Here is an 18485-nt window from a genome sequence, read left to right as displayed (position 1 = left end):
CACAGCCCCCAGCTGGCCGGCCTGGGGGAGCATAGGGGTGGAGCGCTCAGCCCACAGGAAGCAAACACTGCCAGTGCCGCTTGTTTTGAGAAGAACTCTGCTACGCTCGCGGCCTTTTGCCTCCAAAAGCAGTGAAGGAAAAACAGCTGCCCACCTCCACGCTCAGTGGGATGCTCGCAGTCTGTGGAACGCAGGCTGTCACTTTAGGACTTGTGTGAAGGAACAATGAGCTGCTCGGGGGTATTTGAGATACTCCCCAGATGGCATCACCCCAAGGGCAATGGCCGTGCAGGCTTTTCTCCCAGTCCCTGGCCCTAGGACACAGCCCTCAGGTGCCCCTTATACATCGCTCCGATGCGCTCAGCCCTGACTGCCCACCTCCTCCTTTCCAAAGGAGTGACCGTGCAGCCAGACGTCCCCTTCATGTGGAAGCCAACCACATGGGCCTCCTGGCCCTGGGCCACCCAGCCCAGGCTAATCAAAAGCAGCTCTCCCTCCCTGCTATCCAGCAGGATTACCATGACTTGAATACATACATCGTTAAAAAAAAACCCAAAAAACAAGGAAGGAAAAGAAAAATAGGCAAGTGAACGCAGGCAATCTGCAAAACACTTTTTGGCTCCAACCCGCACAATTTACAAAAGCAGAACAGCCCCCCGATGTCTAATTCTCAACATTGCATCAGTTTCAAATATCCCGGGGGATATATCTAACGGGAAGACTCTCCTGCTTTCACAGTCACATGTATCTGCTCTGGGGCTGTAGGACAGCGCAGTTGATGCAGCGCAGTAGGAGGCAATGTGCTCACAGCTCTTCCTCTGAGCTGCTCTAAGGCCAGGCTGGTGCACGTGGTGAGCTGCACACCTGGAGCACCAGCATCACTCCTCTCTAGCACGGGAAGGAGCTTCCCTGGGGACGGCATGACAAAACATGCATTTCTTTCAGTGTTCTGCAGGATTTTGTCACGCTGAATGAGGGGAAAAAATAAAAAAATCCCTTCCTCCCACACATTTCCTCAGGAAAGTGGGAAAACCTGACTTACCTTCTGTTTTGACAGAAGATGCTATTTCAGTCGGCGTTTTAATTAAGAAATAGCCATCGCTGAAGTTGTTTCTGATGCATGTTGGCAGACGAGCACCCCCACCCTGCCTTCCATACACCCCATCTCCTGCTCCCAGAACTCACCACAGTCACGATATCACGCATTTACAGTTCATGCAGCCAGGGCCACTCTCATCTGGTGGGTTCAGCTTGCGCAGTTTATGCTGACGGATCTCCCGCACTAAGGTATAGAAGGCATCTTCGACGCCCTGCAAGAAACACACAGGGCTTTGCTCCAAGCAGGGCAGGGCAGCGGGGAGAAGCGACGGCTCTGCCCACCCACGAGGAGCCCCAGCACTGCCTCCGGGCAGCACGGACCAGCAGCAGCCCGGGGCCAGGCTGGGGATAGTGCCATCTGGATTTATCTCCCAGTGCCAGAACTGAACTCGGGCCATCCATCACAGCCTGCATACAAGGCAAGGCTGCAGGCCTTGGAGCTTGGAGCTGGGCTTTCTGGCAGCTTCATTCCCAGCATCCTGATAGTGGTAAATCAGTGCCCGTGCTGGCTTGCTTTAATTCATGCTCCCTTCCCAGCTTGCTGCCACGCTGAAGCTGTCAGAGAGACTTACAGCACGCTGGGTAATGAGCAGCTGGAGCACTGCTCGCCTGGCAGCCCAGTACACAGTCAGCATGGCAGTCCCGCCTCTGTCCATCAGGGAGGCCATGGCTCATCAACCTCCCCCCCGTCCTGGGGCTGGGCAACATTCCCCACTCCCAGGCCCTAAAGCCCCTGATGTCTCTCCTCCTACCTGTCTGGTTTTGGCCGACGTTTCTATGTAGGGGATCCCGTAACTCCGGGCCAGGTCCTGCGCTTGCCGGGTCTCCACTGTCCGTGCTGGCAGATCACATTTATTTCCCACCAGCACCATGGGGACATCATCTGAGTCTTTCACCCTCTTGATCTGCTCCCTGCCAGAGGAGGAGATGCCAAAGTGAAGGGAGGAAGGGCACCAGGAAAGGTCACTTCTTCACCAGGAGCTGCTGTGCTACAACACGCCCAGTGCTGGGCTTCCATAAGCACGTGTGCAACCACGGCACGTAAGCAAGTGAACTCCCAAACAGCTAGGGCACCTTTGGAAAAGAAAACTAAACATACTCCTGCCTTTTAAATGCAGCTGTTTGCTAAATTCAGCTTGAAGTTATGGCAGTCTGCATGAAGACAGCCTCCTAGTATGGCCCAAGCCAAACAAAGCAACGCTCCAGCAGCTACCTGTGTACTGCGAACATTTGAGACCAAGTGAGCCCCGACTGGGTGAAAGTCACCAGGAAAACACCTGCAAGCAGAGCCTGCTGAGCTGACAGAGCAGCGTTTGGCAGCTGCAGCCTTTCCTGCAGATGCACAGACACTATTTGCTTCATTTCGGCTTAGTTCAGTTCACTCCAAGTTGAGAAACCAACTGGGAACCAAAGAAGTAGTAACGGTTCTCCATTCCAACCTCTGATTTGGAAGGAGGTGGGCGAGGAGGAGATCTACTGCTTCTATAATCTTAAGGCCGTTACGACCACAAACAATGCACTCCGTTCCCCCATGACAGATAATAACTTCCTTTGTTTAATACATCACTTAACTTGGGACGCAAAACAGCTTTTTTTGCTTATGTAACCAGAACAATTAATGTGGTTTTATTTATCCAATCTATGCACTTTTTTTTTTTTTAAGATGCCGCTTTCTACATTTTACTTGAATTCAAATCCTATCCCAGAGCAGCTGGACGTGCATCACAGAGCCAAGAAAAAAACCCCAACAAAAGAAAAAACCCCACAATCATCTTTTTTTAATACAGTAGGACCCAGAAATGAGCTCTGAATGTATGTTGGCTATGCCATAAAGCCACTTAGATGTTCGATGTAACATCCTGACCGGCAGACCCCGGCACTAAATTTAGTGCACAGTGCTACACTTAGCTGAAAAGAGATACCTCCTAATGGCTCCGAACCAGCGAGAGTGAGCGTTTCTCTGGGGAAAATTATTCTAACAGTGCAAATGCAAAGAGCACATGTGGAACGGGATTAAAGCTGGTGATTTACATCATGATTAAAACCGGGGCTTGAAATCGAGCCATCTTCTGAGTGATTCACAGGCACCAGCCCCAGCACAAGGCAGTGGGATGAATGCTACCAAATCCCTCAGGTGCTTCAGGAAAATCCCATCCTTTGTCCTACAGTTCAGCTCAAACAAGCCAAATTAGCCCAACGCACGCAGTTACCGTGCCGAACACGCCTGTCAGCTCTGAGTAAGGCAGGGCTGAGTCTGTGCTGGGAGCTGCAGGATGCCTTGGGAGCTGTGATAGCAGCACCACTGCTGCCCGTCAACCTCCGGATGAGATCCCTGTTCCCCACCTCTGCCATTCGGCTCCGGGCACCGGGCAGGGCTGGCTCAGGTGGCAGGGAAGCAGGCAAGGGCGGAAGCTGCAGTGAGTCATTTCCTACGCTGCTCTCAGCTCCTCGGGCCGGCTCCAGGCACGTGTCAAGGCAGGATTGGAATAGCGGGGGCTGCTGCAATCAGGGCTGGGCTGGGCAGGGCTTGGGGTGATCGGTAGGGTGAAATGGGATGCCACATGCTGGTGGAGTAGCTGGCAAGCTTTACTGATGGGGCACGCAGTCCCTCAGAAGGCAGGGGAAGCAGTAGCCCGGAGGCACGTTTTCATACAGCTCCTCAGAGCAGGCAGGTTGATGCCTGCGAGCCATCCCATGCATCCCTTGCAGAGCAGAAGTTGCTGAGATCAATTTCAGCAGCAAAGCAATTCCATTAATTAGAGAGGGAAGGGAGGGGGTCGTAAAGGATCGTCTCTCCCTTTAGTCACCATAAACACTTAAACATTACATTACCGAGTCCTCGGGGGCCTCAAGCAATCCCTTTGGATGGGTTTTATCGGAGTCACTGACATCAGCCGTCTGCCGGGCCTCTTCCCCAGGGGGCAGCTGCTCACACTAATTGTCTGCTTGGGCAGCACTGATCGAAGAGGGAAGGCAGGGTGGGAGCAGCAGAGATGCTCACCTGTACTGGTGGATGTCCTCAAAGGACTTGGTGTTGTTAATGGCAAAGACGCACAGGAATCCTTCCCCCGTTCTCATGTACTGGTCTCGCATGGCACTGTACTCCTCCTGCCCCGCCGTATCCAGGATGTCCAGCAAACAGGTCTCTCCATCGATGACGACTTGCTTTCTGTAGGAATCCTGCCAAGGGACAGAGAGAGAGAAGGTCAGCCAGGAGACTTCATGGAGGGCGATCCTGCTACATGCCAGCAGTGCTGCTGGGTGCTGGGAAGGCTTCCGGCACTTTGTCCTACAGCTCTGGGCACTGCATCCCATTCTGAGGGGCTGGAAGAGGGCACACACAAAGGGAGGCTGCTGGCAGCCACCAGTGTGATCTGTGGGACCAGCAGGTGCTTAACAGCACCTGGAACTGCAGCATCCCTGACACGGAGCAGGCACTGGGGGCAGTCACCACCAGGGAGGGGGCGAACGGAGAGTGATGGTAAACCTCCTGTTGTCGTTTGAACATGAGAAAAACAAAGCAGGCTGCAAGGAGGGCGTTTCCCACAGCGGGTCTGTGCCCAGAGGGGCTCTGGGAAGGGTGAGGAGCACCCTGGCAGGTCTTTGAAGCTGTGCATTTCCCTGCGGTGAGCTGATTACAGCTTATCGCACACACGAGGAGGCCTGGAAAGCACCGAGAGCTCTTTCAGGGTCTCCCCCAAAGGTCTCCCAAATGCAGCTCCCAGCAGCCATACATTGGGTACGACGTGGTCACTCCAACTCCCAGCCAGAGGATGAAGGTGACACCAGAAGTGTGAAAAATGCACAGGTGTGATGCGACAGAGCGGTGACGATGTTATCAGATGAGCTTTGCCCCTAACAAATAGCCCCAAAGATGACAACAGACACGGCAAAGGTCACTAACAGACTGGCAGCAGTGCAGGAAGGGAGCACAGATTCTGCCCTTTGCTCACTGCCACACAAACACCAGCCTCCGGGACCCATTAAAGCCCTTCTCCTCCTTGCAGAGAGCACCCTGAGATCAGCCAAGACAGGATCTGCTCCACTCTGACCTTCTCAGCAGTCCATTACCCCATCGTTTGCCACCACGCTTCTATCTACACAGGAAGCCCTATCAGCTCTGGGATCGGGCAGCTCGCCACGCAATTCTCATTAACCTGTCTGTAATTAAGTGTTCCCTCCACCACCACTTGCAGCCGCCTCCCCGGTGCAGGGCAGAGCTGCAGAGGGCAGACCACGCGTGTCTGTCTGCTACACACATCCGCCACTACTCCCTCTCCCCTCCCTATACCTCGGCTCACATCCAGAGGACGAGTGTCCCAGCACACGTGTTCACGTGTAATCGCCAAGTCCCTGCTCATGGGAGGTCTCACAGCCAGACAGCACAAGCAGAGAAGTGACCCCACACTGTCCTGAGGATGCTGGCACCCCACTCCCCCTGCTGGGCTCGAGATCCCACAGATCCTCTTCCAGCAGATTAATTTGAATGGGCACAGTGTTAAAATGCAAGCCACAGACTGCGGGTGTTGGGACAGGACGCTGGGGCTGCCCATGGGAGCAGAGGACAGCCAGGACATCAGCGCCGCACCATGACGACAGGAGGCCACACAGGTATATCCCCAGTGTCCCCACAGCCTTCCCTGCAGCCATCTCACTTCATCTGGGTCTGCATGTCCTCCTTCCCTCATGTCCCATTTGCAACACCTCCTGCCCTCTGTTTCTCCTATCACCCCTCTTCTTCTATGCATACTACTTCTCTTTAGGGCCCTGCGTGCACAGTTGGACACTTGCACTGATGGAGAGAGGAGAGGAGAGGAGAGGAGAGGAGAGGAGAGGAGAGGAGAGGAGAGGAGAGGAGAGGAGAGGAGAGGAGAGGAGAGGAGAGGAGAGGAGAGGAGAGGAGAGGAGAGGAGAGGAGAGGAGAGGAGAGGAGAGGAGAGGAGAGGAGAGGAGAGGAGAGGAGAGGAGAGGAGAGGAGAGGAGAGGAGAGGAGAGATATCTGGCTGATAACAAGTGAGAGGGGAAAGCACTGTTGTGTGCTTGGAGCTGCAGTCCCCCTGTAGCAGTATGGGACACATGAAAGAGCTGCATGTCCCCAGCATGGCACGAGTGAGCAGAGCACGCTGTGAAGCACTACACAAGGTTTACATTCCCGTGGCATGTTTACAGGGACCAAATTCCCTGCAGGGTACATACAGCTGGAGGCACACAAAAGAGGCTGAATCCCAGCACATCACTGGGTCAGAGCTGCGCCTGTCCACCCCAGGTCCGAGGGAGCAGAGGGACCTTCCCACCTCTCCCATTAGAGCCGCTCCCCCAAACCCAGCACTGATGGCTCCCACGGAGGTGCCCCCCTCCACTAGCAGCTCTTCTGCCCACAGCCACTTGGCACAGCTCTCTAAGAAAGCAGCAGAGCCACTGAAACAGTGGTCCCACCCCAGGAGATGGGTGTGTAGCTCTCGCTGAGCAGAAGTCGCACAGGAAGGCAGAGCCGGTCACGTCCCAGCCTGGTCATGTCCCAGCCATCTGGGGGGGGGGGTCCAGGTCTGCAAATCCACAGCAGGAGGAGGCAGGAGGGACCCCCAAACTGAACGGAACGGACTGACACGACTACAGGTGAAGAACACAGGAGGGGAGAGGAGAGGGGAAGGAGGCAGCTGGCTCCTTAAGCAAGGTGCGACGCTGCGACTCAGGAGCCTTAGAATAAATTCCAGGCTCCGCTCTGGACTCTCTAGGTGACCTTGCCAAATGACGTAATAGCATGTGCCTCTAAGTGCTTTTCTCCTTCCCATCTGTAGGATAATAAGACCACTTCAGCCCTTCTACCGAGCCTTGCCTCTCTTGTTTATTTAAGTGGTGAGCATTTCAGGGTGGGGACTGCACATACAACACTTACCAGAATAGATTTCTGACCCCAGCGGGGACCTTTTAGGCATTATGATAATAATAACAACTGCAGCAACCGCAGCTGTATTTATACACATCTGGTAGAGACTCCTCCAGGACTGCAGGCAGGGAGGTTATTGTCTGAGAGGCGTGACAGAGCTGCGAGCTGCATTCCCAGAGGAACCTACTCCTCGCACAGAGCAGGGCAGGAGCAGCCAGGAGCCGTACTGCGAGCACAGCACTGCGCAGATCCCTCCCGGAACGAGGAGTAAGTCACGCAGCGGGTAATTAGCATCACTCCAGCAGTGATGGAACTGTGAAAGCAGCTTGATAATCGCCTATGTTTTCAAAAGGTGAAGAGAAAAATCTTTGTTGCTTATGTCTGTCATGTAGAAAACTGGATTCTGAGCACTGAACCCCTTCTGCACAGCCTACAGAAGCACAGGCTGTAACGGAAATGCTAAGTCACAGCTTGAAGCAGTGATTGAGCCACCTGGTGGGAAGGCAGGGCCAACCCAGGGGAGCTCAGGGGTCTGCAACGCACCTGTGTGATTGGAAGGGGGGGAGCCAGGATCCACCCCTTCCCAGACCTCTTTTAAGGGTTGGCAGTGGAGGTGAAGGGATCTTGCTGGAGATCCCTGAGGCCTTCTGCAGGTAAGCAGCTTCTTTCCTTTATTTCTGTGTCAATGGCTGTTGCGTTTGAGCAAGTGCTCGCTTGCTGTAGCCTAGGGCCTTGCTACTCTGCTGTTATTGCTGTGCTTTCCATCATGTTACAGTGTTACACAGGCACTTGGTTGCTTCTCCAGGTGGGTACTGGACATGGCAGATCCACGCTGTCTCAAGAGATCCATTTCTCACTCCTTGCAGTGGAGAACTGTGTGCAGAACTGACCCTGCCAGCACAGCCTCTCTTCTCTGCTTCCTGCTGGAGGGTGAACTCACCACACTCTAGAGGTGCACAGAGACCTGAAACTCAAGGCAAACCACAGAAAAGCACTCCCTGTTTTCCTTTCCCTGAGCTATTTCATGAGATCTGCAGGTATGAGGGAAGAACCACAGCATTGGTCTTCCTACTGCAGAGCAAATCCATAATCAAGTGTTAGGTGGCTGGAAGAAAATCCATGAGCTCCCTGCTCTGCAGAGACGAGGGAGTGTCTCTTAAAAGAAATTCATCAGTCTTTACCTCTGTTTGGACTCCTGACCTATCTCATGCAGGACGTACAGAGGTCATCAGAGCTCTGATAGAACTCATTTCATCAGTACATCTCAAAACATCACGCACAGGAGGTCAGCATCCTTACTTTGCACAAAAGGAGAAACGGAAGCACAGGCACAAAATGGCTGTGCAGTCTCAAACCTTTCCCCGCTCTCTGTGCAACCACCTCATCAGAAAGGAGGAGCTCTGTGCCGCCCATCGGCCCCTCGAGGCTGTGCCTGCTTCCGTGCACGCTGTGCTATCTCCCTCCAGCAGACAATACTGTCCTTCCTTGGGAGGCACAAGTCGGACGCCGTGACCTCCAAATTCACATGCAGCAGCTTGGAACGGCTTTACAAAGCAGAGGAATATCCCCCATCAAGTTAAGTCCTGAGACCAAGGCGAGCACGCTTTAGGTTTGCAGCGAAGTGCAAAAGAGCCATAGCGAAACATGTGGACAGAGCTGCTTACCTCTATTGTGGGGTCGTACTCATCAACAAAATGGTTCTGAATGAGCTGTATCGTCAAAGCGCTCTTCCCGACACCTCCAGCTCCCACTACCACCAGCTTGTACTCGGTCATCTTCCAGCTGACCCCAGCTCAGGGCCTCCAGGAGCACCACCACCTGCGGGGAGAAATACAGCCACCACGTGAGGAGAGCGAGGAGCACAAACTATGGCTGAGAAAGGCAGAAAGATGGGCGTCCACGTACTTCAGACATGAGTTTGCTCTAGCTATGAAATTCTTCCTGTGAGGCATTCTGCTCCAGTGTTGCTCTGGCCTCCCAGCCCAAGCTCAGAGATGTACCCTCTTGCTAAATGTGGTCAGAGATGGTGGGATGACCCCAGGGTGGAGGACTTTGTGTGCGTTCCTCCTCCACTACACTGACTACGCTGGAGAGCAGAGAAAATTCTATTCATTTCACTCTGTTGCCCTCTGCTGTGCCTCCAGAATGCACTGCCTTTTGCGATCCCGTTCTCTGGGGTCTCAAATGTGAGATGACCTCACCTAAACCATGAAGCTTGCTCTAAAATTACAGCAAAGAACTGCAGCATCCAGAGCTATTTCACCTAATACCCTCCACCAGCAGCAAAGGTTACTTCAAAACAGGGAAAGAAATCAATCGAACTGAATACAAAACTGTGCCCAATGTGTAACTCTGACACTCTGCGGTCCTTCAGGCTGACAGTCTGTGTGTGACACGAGGCATGGGAATACGTAAGAGATGTGAGTTGTAGGTAAGGAAACCAAAGAAAAGGCTGTGTAAATGAGAAGTAAACCTTTAAATTTCAACTCTCCTTCTACTGAGAAAGAGGAACTTCAACTTGGAGCTTACGAGAGGACGATTACAAAACCCTGAAGGCTTGAACAGAAATCCCCCTGAACTTACCAACCCTTACAAAGAGATCTGTCTTGCAACTTCAAACGGAGAGGGAAACAAAGAGCTGTAACTGCTCTGGGAAAGGCTGTGAAGAGCAGGGATCCCAGCAGGGCAATTTTAAGAAGGCACATTTAAAAACATTAAGGCTGAAGGGTGGTTCCTGACCATCTCTAGCCATTACTGCTGGAAAAGCAAATAACCAGGAAGGGGCACGGCCTTTTGAGCAGCACACAAGCACTTAGAAAGAGGCCACACGCTCAGCTGGGAGCTCTGGGAGCACAGTATTTCACATCAGATGATGCCCAGCAGGGGGATAACGCTGGCGGGAGCTGCCGCATCTCCTGGAAGATGAGCTCTGTTCTGGCGGTTGGTACGGGGTGTTCCTGCAATGGGCACTCTGCATCCAGCCCGGGTCTGCAGCTACCAAATTTGCTAACGCAGCAAAGATCTCATCTAAAGTAGGGCAGAACTTTCTGACTTCAATCCCCATCTGATTGCAACCTTAAACCACTCAGACAGTTCAATCACCCGCTCGGGCTCGGGCAGTCAGACACAGCCACTGCCTGCCAAAGCCCTTTTCTCAGCTGCTATCTCAGTGGCAGGAAGACAAACAGAGACCGTGTCCTTCCCAGCACTCGGGATCTCGGGGAAAAGCAAGGAAATGGCTGCAAAAGAGGGACAGAGCACAAACAGAGATGCCCTTCTCTGCTGCTAGAGAAGCTAGGGAACAAATAAGGGGCAAATAATGAAATACCTCAGGTCCATGCCTTCCCAGAGAAGTCTGATGGATCTCTGTTCTTGAGGCCAGGGAAGAGGCTTGTCAAGAGACATACAGCACCATGTGGCAGAGAGTCAGGCTCTAAAAGCCAAGGGAGGTTTCCAGCTTAAGAGTTCTCCAATCCCTTTTTTTTTTTCTGGGAGCAGCTTCCAGGTAGTTTTACTGAAGAGCAAGCCTGAAAGCCAGCTCACCACCCGACAGATACCCCAGCAGTCACAGCCTTCTTCCTTGTGTATTGTGCAAGTGGATGGGACAACTGAAACTGCAGCTGTAACTGCCGTGATCTTTAACTGCAGTGGGAAGTTCTGTCCTTCTGAAAGTGCCTGGTTTCAACTTATCTGCAGGGAAATTTTCTAATGAGTTTGAGGTCAAGACGGCACTGAGAAAGCTGAAGTGTGTGCACGCAACACAAAAATGCCCCTCCTACAAAACACAGTTTATGTACAAGAGCTCTGCAGCTTTAGCATTCGCTGACTCCCACCACACCCGGAGGATGCTGGCAGTGATGAGATTGCTGTTGGAGAGATGGTAGCAGACATCCTCCGTTAGCCCACACTAGTGTTGGATGCACCGGATGGAGACGTGCAGCCTGGTGATTGCTGTGAAAGCTTTTTCTGATGTGAGAATTTGCAGAGGAGGAAAAACAAGTTTGCATTTCTCGGCAGCTGAAGTGGAGCCCAAACAGAACTGACCAAAAAAATAACAGAGGAAAACACAAAAGCACAGCTTCCCAGTCCCACGCTAAGCAAGGACAGCGGTCTGCAAGACTAACCAGGTTGCTCCCTGGTGTCTTCTCCTCCTACTCAAATGTACCACCTCTGCGGTGCCCAGCATCGTTCCCAGCAGCCGGATCCCCAGAAGGCTGTGCCAGGCAGGCCAACAAAAGGCTCAGCAGGATGCCGTGGCTGGGAGCCGTTCAGGAGCACTGTCTGGGAAGAGGAGGGCTGGGGTCTGAGTGCCAAGCCAACAGCCCTAGCATGGAGCTGGAGCTGCTGCTGCATTTCCTGACCTCGTGGATTTTCTCCCGTAGAGAGAGGGCTCCTGGCTCCCATTCAAAGCTGTCTAGGAAAGCTGAGTGCTTCCGCCTGGCAGCGCAGCTGCTCCCAGCCCAGTAGCCCGTGAGTCCTCCCCCGACGCTGTGGATTTCCCAGGCAGCAGGAGCCACACAGCTTCAGGAAACAAGAACCATCTGCCAGCCTCGCAGGGGAAGCAGGGAGAGCGAGCGCCTCGCCCCAGCCCGGCTCCCAGCAGGCACTCACCTCCCATCTCCGCGTGCATGGAGGGGATGGAGACTGCGCTGCAGGCAGATGGCACGGCCCTGTAACTCCTGTGTGCTGGGCAGCACCCAGGCTTTGGCTGCAGGAGCAATGACCGAGGTGCTTGGTGCAAGCTCTCCCAGTGAAGAGACTCAACAGCACTTTCAGACCTAAAGCCTGGAAGCTACGGATGCTCCTCAGGGCCCCAGATAAGTCTCTGCTTTTCTGCAGAGAATGACGTGATGTCCTGCACAGCCCCTCTTCTCAAGCAGGGAGCTGTATCAGCAGAGGGAGAGGTAGTTCTGGGGACCTGATGCTGATGATCACAGCTGAATTCAGTGCAAAGCTGGGACAGCACAGAGAAATCTCCAGAAAGACATCTGGCATGAGCAGAGATGAGGAACTCAAGAGGCTTGGCCCACTCATGACATCTCATCATGTCAGGTGTGGAGCAAAAGGGATATGAAGTGGATTTCCCATGCATTCACTGATAAGGAGGCTCTCACATCCTTCAAATAGGATCTCAGTGGAGGAGTTTTCTCTGCTTCCTTCTTTTCCTCCTATTGCTTTGTTGTATACCTTAGATGGACACCATCCAAGTAAACAAGCCAAGAGACAGACTTCTGCACAGCACTGCTACAGAAGCCAACCATGGTGGAGATTTTAGAAATACTGTTCATTACTGAACATTTACACTCTACCTGTCGACAGGGAGTCCATTTAAGGACATAAGGTATCAGTTCTACCTCTGCAAATATCTTTGAATAGCACTCGCACTGCACGTCCTTTCTTCCAAAAGCCCTGTCCACGAGAACTGAGGAAAAATGAGACCCAAAATGCAATTCAGAAACTCTGCTTTGACAAGGCAAACCTTGCCGGCTCGCTCTTGTGACTACTCTTGTGACTACTGTGATTCCTCCATTTGCTCATACATAACGCTGTCACCAGTGTTACAAAATACAGCCTCTGAGGGGGCTCAATGAACCTCTCCAGCAGTTTGAAATGACACCTCTTGTTTCCTCTCAAGGGTCAAAACACTGACGTTCTCAGTGACCTGCCCAGCCTGGAAGACAGTAGGAAAATGAAGCTGGCAAGCTGATGCTCTGGTATGAATCACAGCCTATCCGCAGTGCTTTGTTTTCATTTACTTGCTGCTTTTTAAATTAACAAAGAAGCGGGCTGCAAATCTAACACAGTGTGCTTGGCTGTCGGCTTGCTGGCTTCATACTCACAAGCTCAGACAATGCGGCCCCCAGATGAAAAGAGAGAGGGATGCCAAAGATGTCACAACAGTTCCAAGTGGTGACCCTGCTTTGGAGAAGCAACAAATGTCCTCCATTAGAAGTTCATCAGCATGCACAAAATAGCTTTGCACGAGGGCTTGAGCGCGCACAGATATGTCCCCACACGGTGCCCAGCAGTGTTTCATGTCAGAACGCATCTGGAAGCACAACCCCTCTAACCAGGGACCACTCGACCACAAAGAACCTCTGAAGTCCCCACTCCTCCTCCTCTGCCATCACGCTGCCAATAGCTCTCAGGCAATGCTGCGCCTTCAGCCATCGGTGCTTTGCCAGGAGAGGGGCAGATGGCAGCAGGCAGTGCCCAGGTACACCATCATGCAGGCCAGAACAGACAGGAAGACAAAGGAAATAATGATGCCTTCCCCAGCAAAACCACCGCCAGTTTTCTGTCCTCTGGTTTGCACTTCAGCTGCTCACGCTGCGCCCTGCCTGATGGCTTTATTTAATCAAAGCAGCAGCAGCAGCACATCACCTGCTGTTGGCAGTACGCCGCTCTGACTGCGCAGTTCTCCCTCACCCTCTTCAACTTCAAGTTCAGGGAAGTACTTTGTTGCCAACTTACTTTGTAAGGAAAACATTGGGGAATCACAACTCTGCCTCCTGGCTTTATTAAGCTACCAGAAACAGTAACAACCTGCATAAACATGAATAACACACCAGCTGTCCAACAGCTTTCTCTCTGAATCCATTCTCCATGGAGAACTCATGTCCTAGCTATCACGGGCCATCAAAACGATAGCATTCAACAGAAAGATTAGCAGGCGCCTTATCTCAGGAGCTTACAAACATCACCAATCTGTAATACAGCACTGCAGCCTGTCCCCAAGGAATGCTCAATGCAGAAAGTAGCACTTGCCACCAGCTGATCAACAGCATTTCTGATCTTGGTCTGAGCACGAGGACAGATTTCCTTAATTCCTGATTACATTTTCACATGCTGGCAAGGGAGAACTTCCAGCAGCAGATGAAACCAGGTGCACTTGTGCTGCTCACATCCATGTCTCCAGCATGCTGTCAGGTGATGCAATGTGTTTGCAGTTCGTGGTGGGATCTCGCTTTCCATCATTACTGCCTGATAGCGGGGTGGGATTACAAAGGATCACAGAATCATTAAGGTTGGAAAAGACCACTAAGGTCAGCAGGTCCAACCCCCAGCCCATCCCACCGTGCCCGCCGACCACGTCCCTCAGTGCCTCAACTCCAAGGTTCTCCAACACCTCTATGCTGTTGTTCCACAGTGGCCACTCCTTAAGGTACCTGACGTCTTCTGCTACAGTAGCCTGGTCCACTTGGTGACTTGTGGAAGCTTCAATGCAACACGCTACTGGCCAGTGGAGAGAATGCAGCAGTGCCCAGGCACAGCCTCTCCCAGCACCCACCAGTGCCCCCATCTCACTGGGGCAGCAGCCTGGCTCCCTGCTGCCTGTGCAGGGGATTGCTGCTGCAGTGATGCAAGGGACAAATGGAGGTATTTACCCCTAAGCACCATGCCAGCCACTGCTAGAGCAGGGGTTGCTGTCGACGTGCAGAAACGCCATCCCCCTTATCCTGCAGACCGGCATAGCCATACAAGGGACAGGCCCAACCTCATCATCGGTGGCAAAGCCAGGAACTACATTCAGACAAGTGACTTCCAATCCAGGGTCTTAACGGGAGACAAAAAGCTCCGTGTGTAGGTTTTGGATGGGAAAGCCGTTGGTTCCCCGCCGGGTCTTTGTGTTTGGCTGTCAGAGCTGACAGCTCCCCCGCCGAGCTGAGCTTCCATGTGCAGAGATGTTTGGAGAGGCAGAGTAAATCAAGTGGGAAAGCCCAAACTGCTCTCCAATTATCCTAATGAAATCACAACTGTGTCACAAGCGCAGGGAGGGCGCAGAGATGCCCCAAAGCACAGACCCGGTGGAACAAGGAGAGGAAGAAAGCAGCTGCCAGAGGAATGGCTGTGACACAGCAGCACTGAAAATCCAAGGGCAGAGCTCAGTGTGCTTGGGGAGGTCACAGCATTCTGCTAGCTGCCCGGCAAGGGCCCGCTCTGTGTTTTGGCACAAGTTTGGTGCAGGTTTACATCAGGACTGTTCTCCGGCCCCATCACTTCCATGCAACAACAGACTGTACCACACGCTCAAGAACGGCAGTCCCCCTCCTCTCTCACCCCACCCTTCCCCATTCCTCCCAAACAACTGCTGACAGGGAAAAACTAAGAAGCCAGTTTCAGGAAACACATCTAAGCTGTAATCCTGTAGAAAAACTTGCAGCAGAATGTGTCTGGTTGTTCAGCTTTCTGCTTGCTTCAAAGCCTAACGCACATGAACTTTCAGAGCACATGGACAAGAAAAGGAGGTAGCTGGAACTGGGAAGTGCCAGGAATTGTTTTGATATTACTTTTCAATTTAAAAAAAAAAAGATCATGGAAAAGGCCAGTTTTTGAGCAAGATGGTATTAGAAGAGTATCGGTATGCTTTGGCCTCCAGGAACAGAGCGGTGCATGAAGCACACGCCTCACCTTGCCACAGTTATCGCAGCAGAATGGTCCAGACAGGGAGGCGGTGGGACAGGGAGCGGGTGAGAAGGGCTGGAGCCTGCTGGTCAGCAGCAGAAAATGAGACGAAGGAATGGACTGGGAGACAGTGGGAGCCCGCATACCCCCACATGCACTCACCCTTTGGATGGCTAACTGGCCCTGCAGAGAAATAGGGTCCTCGGCTCTGGGGATGGCTCAAGTGCCCCTGGAAGGAGAGGAAACACAGAGGAGTGAGCAGTGACAATGCCCTGGCTGTGCAAAGGAGAATATTTTTACATCGAGCCTATTCTGGAATAAGAACAAAGCTCAGCATCCTCGCTTCGGTGCGGCCGACGACCCACCCTTCCCTACCAAAACCCACACGCTGCTTCCCCTGCCACTCACCCAGTGCCCGACTATTTTCGGCTCAGGGGATTTCCTGGGCCTGGCACAGCTTGTCTGTTTAGCAGCCCTCAAAAGAAGTCTTTTCCAAGGGCTTGTCCAGCCTCCCCTTGAAGCCACAGAAGCTCCAAACCCACATCATACTTTGGCAAGGATCCCACAGGTCTGCTCCCCAAGGGGCAAGAAACCATCCCCACCCGACTTCTCTCACACAATACCACAGGCTGCTAATCGCATCCTCCAAAGTTCTGTCTTTCCCAGAGAACTGTGGCTCACAGCCTTTTCTCCCCAGATTCTTTAAGACAGGGCAGAGCAGCACAGCTGCAACAGTCTCCTCTTTGCTGCAGGTATGGGAGCAAAGGGATCTTCTCCTGCGGCATGAGGGAACAAGAGTGAGTTCCCTTCTCGCCTTTCCATTCCCATGGGGACATTGATAAAAGCCGCCCTCACAGCTCATTCAAACACAGAGCCCAAAGGAACAGCTCGAGCGACCCTGAACAGACAAAATCAGATATTTCCACAGTGTCTCCTTGATTAGTAAGCCACTTAATTTATGTGATCAAATATAACGATCGTCCCTCTGCATTCATTTAGCCCTTGCAGAGCTTTTGCAGGCACATACCCTTGTTTAGCAGCAGAGCTGGGAGGTGAAAGAAGGTACTGCAGCAAAATCAAATCTGCTTTGGCAAATCTGGGAGAAGGAGGCAGGGAAAATGCAACAGAAAAGCCAGTGAGGGTGCGTGCCGGGGGGCCAAGCGGGCAGCTGGGAGGAGATAAAGGGAAGCAAGCAGGCAGCTGCTGCTGAGCCCCCCTCCTCCTCCCCTTCCCTCTGGGGCACACTATTAACACAGTGACACAATGCTGTCCCGGCCGCACTGCTAGCAAGCATGAATATGCATCAGACATTATGCAGCAGAGTCTGGCTCACGCTGCTGATTTATAGGACAGCTAAACAAACCCCCTTCCACCCAGCACACAGCCACCGCGCTCTGCAGCGATAACACTGCCCTACAGAGCAGCGAGGTGGGTGCTGAGCAGAGATCTCAGACAGCTCTGCATGCAGCCATCTGACAGCCGAGGCGGATGGGGCTGCAGGCAGAGCCCACCAGTGTTGTGTGTGCAGTATCAAGCAACTATCTCACAAGAGCATTTTGACAGAGAGACAAAGAGGTCCGAAGGTTAAGGCATGAGATCCATGATTGGATTAGGAGATCTCCCTGCTGGGAAGTGAGGATTCTCCCTCTTTCGGCTGTGGAGTGAGGGATAAAGAGACTCAGGGTCTCCATCCAGCATGCCCTGCAGGCATCATGGCATGGACAAGACGGAACACACTCCTCCCACTCCAGCAGGGTTTGGTCCTGCAGCTATCCCACCCCCTGAGAACTCTCAGCGCAGCGGACCAAGGAAATAACTCCATTCTGCAGCGAGGAACCCAGAGCAATGAAGTGAGACACCAAACCAACAAGAGATGTAGATCCATCTCACCCCAGTAGGTCCACTGCTGGTGTCTCCAATGCACTGTCCGAGGCCATCACACCCCAGTGACCCTGCACGGTTCTTATACCAAAACCACGACAAAGTCCCTGCCTCTTGGACTCAGCTTTCTTGTTGCTCTGCACAGAGCAACTGCTCAGGGAGAAAAAGGGAACAAGTGGCACAAAAACAGCAAGAAAAGGTGACAGAGACGGAGCTGAGAGCACACAGCTGGATGTTTCTGCCAGAACAGAACCAGCAGGCTTGGGAGGGCAATCTGCTGAACAAAAAGATAGGTAAGTTGTCTGGCCAAAGCAGCACAGAGCATAACGTGCTTGGCACAAGCGTGATGTTATTCACATTAGCAAAATGAAGTAGGAAGCAAGAGGGCTAAAGCACTGATCTTAACTGGCACTGTCAGACTTTGCATGCACAAGGACCAGCATGCTTTCTTTCTCTGTATTAAAGTGTGATAGGCAATCACACTTCAAAAAAAAAAAAAAGAGAGAGAGAGAGAGAGAAGAGAAGAGAAGAGAAGAGAAGAGAAGAGAAGAGAAGAGAAGAGAAGAGAAGAGAAGAGAAGAGAAGAGAAGAGAAGAGAAGAGAAGAGAAGAGAAGAGGACTTTTGAACTTTGAGCTGTAACACACTTCCCATTATAAACATGGTTAAAAAGCTGCAATCAGCCTGGCTCCCAGCACATGAAGTTCCTTGGGACAGTATAAGCAATGTCAGAGCATGGAAGGTGTCGCAGGATTCTTATGGATCCCCAAACGATCTTTTTTCTCTTTTTCTCTTTGCAGTGGAAACCAAACCCAGCACTGGAGCAAGATCTCCTCCTGTTGGGTGTTCTCCAAACAAGAAAAAGGGATCTTATACCAAAGTTTCAACTTATATCTTGTCCTTTTTTTAGCTCTGGTATCCCTGCCGTCCAGTCAGCAGTCAAATCCTCCATCTTCTGGAGACATGGTAAAAAGCATCATCACTTCAGTGAAGCCACTAAAGCCAAGACAGTCAATACTGAGTGAGGACCTGACTTTATTGGTTTTAACTTTCAGCCCTTGGAGCACTTAAGCCTCTCAGCATCTCCATACAGAAGCAAGGTAGACCCTCACATCTCCTGGGAAATGAAGGACTAGAGAGACACCTTCATTCAGCCTGGAGGTACAGGGAAAGCCAGCAGAGCCACGAGGAAGGAGCTGAAGAAATGGTAAGGTT

The 18485-nt window shown here is 52.3% G+C and overlaps 1 protein-coding gene across 12 annotated transcripts in view; it reads right to left on the bottom strand.

The window, feature by feature from the left end:
• Positions 1-18485, bottom strand: part of HRAS (HRas proto-oncogene, GTPase) — a 53916-nt gene that overhangs the window by 3785 nt on the left and 31646 nt on the right. For 8 of the 12 annotated variants that reach the window (XM_046941474.1, XM_046941477.1, XM_046941479.1 and 5 more), the window contains 5 exons: positions 15554-15620; positions 8650-8803; positions 4100-4278; positions 1851-2010; positions 1186-1310 (listed from right to left, as the gene is read on the bottom strand). In XM_046941474.1, the coding sequence (XP_046797430.1) occupies positions 1191-1310; positions 1851-2010; positions 4100-4278; positions 8650-8760 (570 nt within the window). In that variant the 5' untranslated portion in view covers positions 8761-8803; positions 15554-15620 and the 3' untranslated portion in view covers positions 1186-1190. Of the gene's footprint in view, positions 1-1185; positions 1311-1850; positions 2011-4099; positions 4279-8649; positions 8804-10313; positions 10553-15553; positions 15621-18485 lie in introns of those variants that run through there. The other 4 variants (XM_046941476.1, NM_001396746.1, NM_001396748.1 and 1 more) reach the window with 3 other exon arrangements.

This window comes from Gallus gallus, chromosome 5, assembly GCF_016699485.2.
Source record: "Gallus gallus isolate bGalGal1 chromosome 5, bGalGal1.mat.broiler.GRCg7b, whole genome shotgun sequence".
NCBI classification, from domain to species: Eukaryota; Metazoa; Chordata; class Aves; order Galliformes; family Phasianidae; genus Gallus; species Gallus gallus.
Note: the sequence above shows the minus strand (reverse complement) of the source record. Positions and strands in the feature narration are given on the sequence as shown.